Source organism: Limulus polyphemus, unplaced genomic scaffold, assembly GCF_000517525.1.
Source record: "Limulus polyphemus unplaced genomic scaffold, Limulus_polyphemus-2.1.2 Scaffold2528, whole genome shotgun sequence".
Classification (NCBI taxonomy): Eukaryota; Metazoa; Arthropoda; class Merostomata; order Xiphosura; family Limulidae; genus Limulus; species Limulus polyphemus.
In genome coordinates, this window is record NW_013668138.1 from 64211 (window position 1) to 65486 (window position 1276).

The 1276-nt window shown below is 34.8% G+C and overlaps 1 protein-coding gene across 6 annotated transcripts in view; it reads left to right on the forward strand.

The window, feature by feature from the left end:
* The window catches only part of LOC106467208 (protein abrupt-like), a 31771-nt gene that overhangs the window by 17297 nt on the left and 13198 nt on the right, over positions 1-1276 (forward strand). For 5 of the 6 annotated variants that reach the window (XM_022395339.1, XM_022395338.1, XM_022395342.1 and 2 more), the window contains 2 exons: positions 402-494; positions 596-748. In XM_022395339.1, coding sequence (XP_022251047.1) covers positions 402-494; positions 596-748 — 246 coding nt within the window. Of the gene's footprint in view, positions 1-401; positions 495-595; positions 839-943; positions 1166-1276 lie in introns of those variants that run through there. The other variant, XM_022395341.1, reaches the window with a different exon arrangement.

Below are 1276 nucleotides of genomic sequence, written 5' to 3' on the forward strand. Positions count from 1 at the left end.
CATAGTGAATAATGTTATGTTAACCGTAACTTGTAATTCCATGAGTAAGGGTCTAGGTGGTGTTTGTATTGTAGAGTGAATAAAATTGTATGAGCAGTAATTTGTGGTTTCATTGGAAAGATAATAGATGACAGTTCTTTACTTAGGCTTGCTGGAATTCTAATTTCTGTAGATTGTACTGATGAAAACTGTATCTGTAATTTTGTTTGAAATATTTTATCATTAATTACTGAAAATCTCAGTCTTTCCATTTCCATGCTTATCAGTGTTCAATCATGAATATTAGTAGTAGCAGATAGTTTTAACTACTTGTTGTAGAATGGTTCATGTTATTGGTGGAGATCTGTAAAATACTTGGCAATTGAAATGATCCTTGTAGATACATAAAAGTTTTATTTTAGGAGTTAAAGAGGAGCCTTTGTCACCTCAAGCAAGTGAGAATGTAGCTGGACCAAGTGGCTCGGTAATTAGTGGAGAATATTTGCCTACAAATGGTGAGTTGATGTAAATAAAATAGATTTTGTTTTGTATGGTAGCAATTACATTTTCCCAACTGTATATACTTAAGATACATGGAGTGTATTCATTATTTCAGAAGTGAAAATGGAGTTTGAAAGTTGGTATGCGTTGCCTGTAATTGAAGAGTCAGATGTGTTATACACCTGTGAAGTTTGTCACAAAACATTCAGAAACATTGACTATAAGAAGAGGCATATGAAGATCCATGAAGAAAGACCAGAATATGAATGTAACATCTGTCACAAAGTGTTTAATTTTAAACCAAGTGTTTACCGTCACAGACTCTATGTACATGGAGCAGACCCCCATATTCCCCCAGTTAGACACAGAACTACTGATCCTTATGTATAATAACCTGTTTGAATTGTTTTATGTATGACTATCACAGACTACGTACATGGAACAGACCCCCATATTCCCCCAGTTAGACACAGAACTACTGATCCTTATGTATAATAACCTGTTTGAATTGTTTTATGTATGACTATCACAGACTACGTACATGGAACAGACCCCCATATTCCTCCCATTAGCCACAGAACTACTAATCTTTTTGTATAATAACCTATTTGAAATGTTTTTTGTTGTCTATCACAGACTATGTACATGGAACAGACCCCCCATATTCCCCATGTTAGACACAGAACTACTGATCCTTATGTATAATAACCTGTTTGAATTGTTTTATGTATGACTATCACAGACTACGTACATGGAACAGACCCCCATATTCCTCCCATTAGCCACAGAACTACTA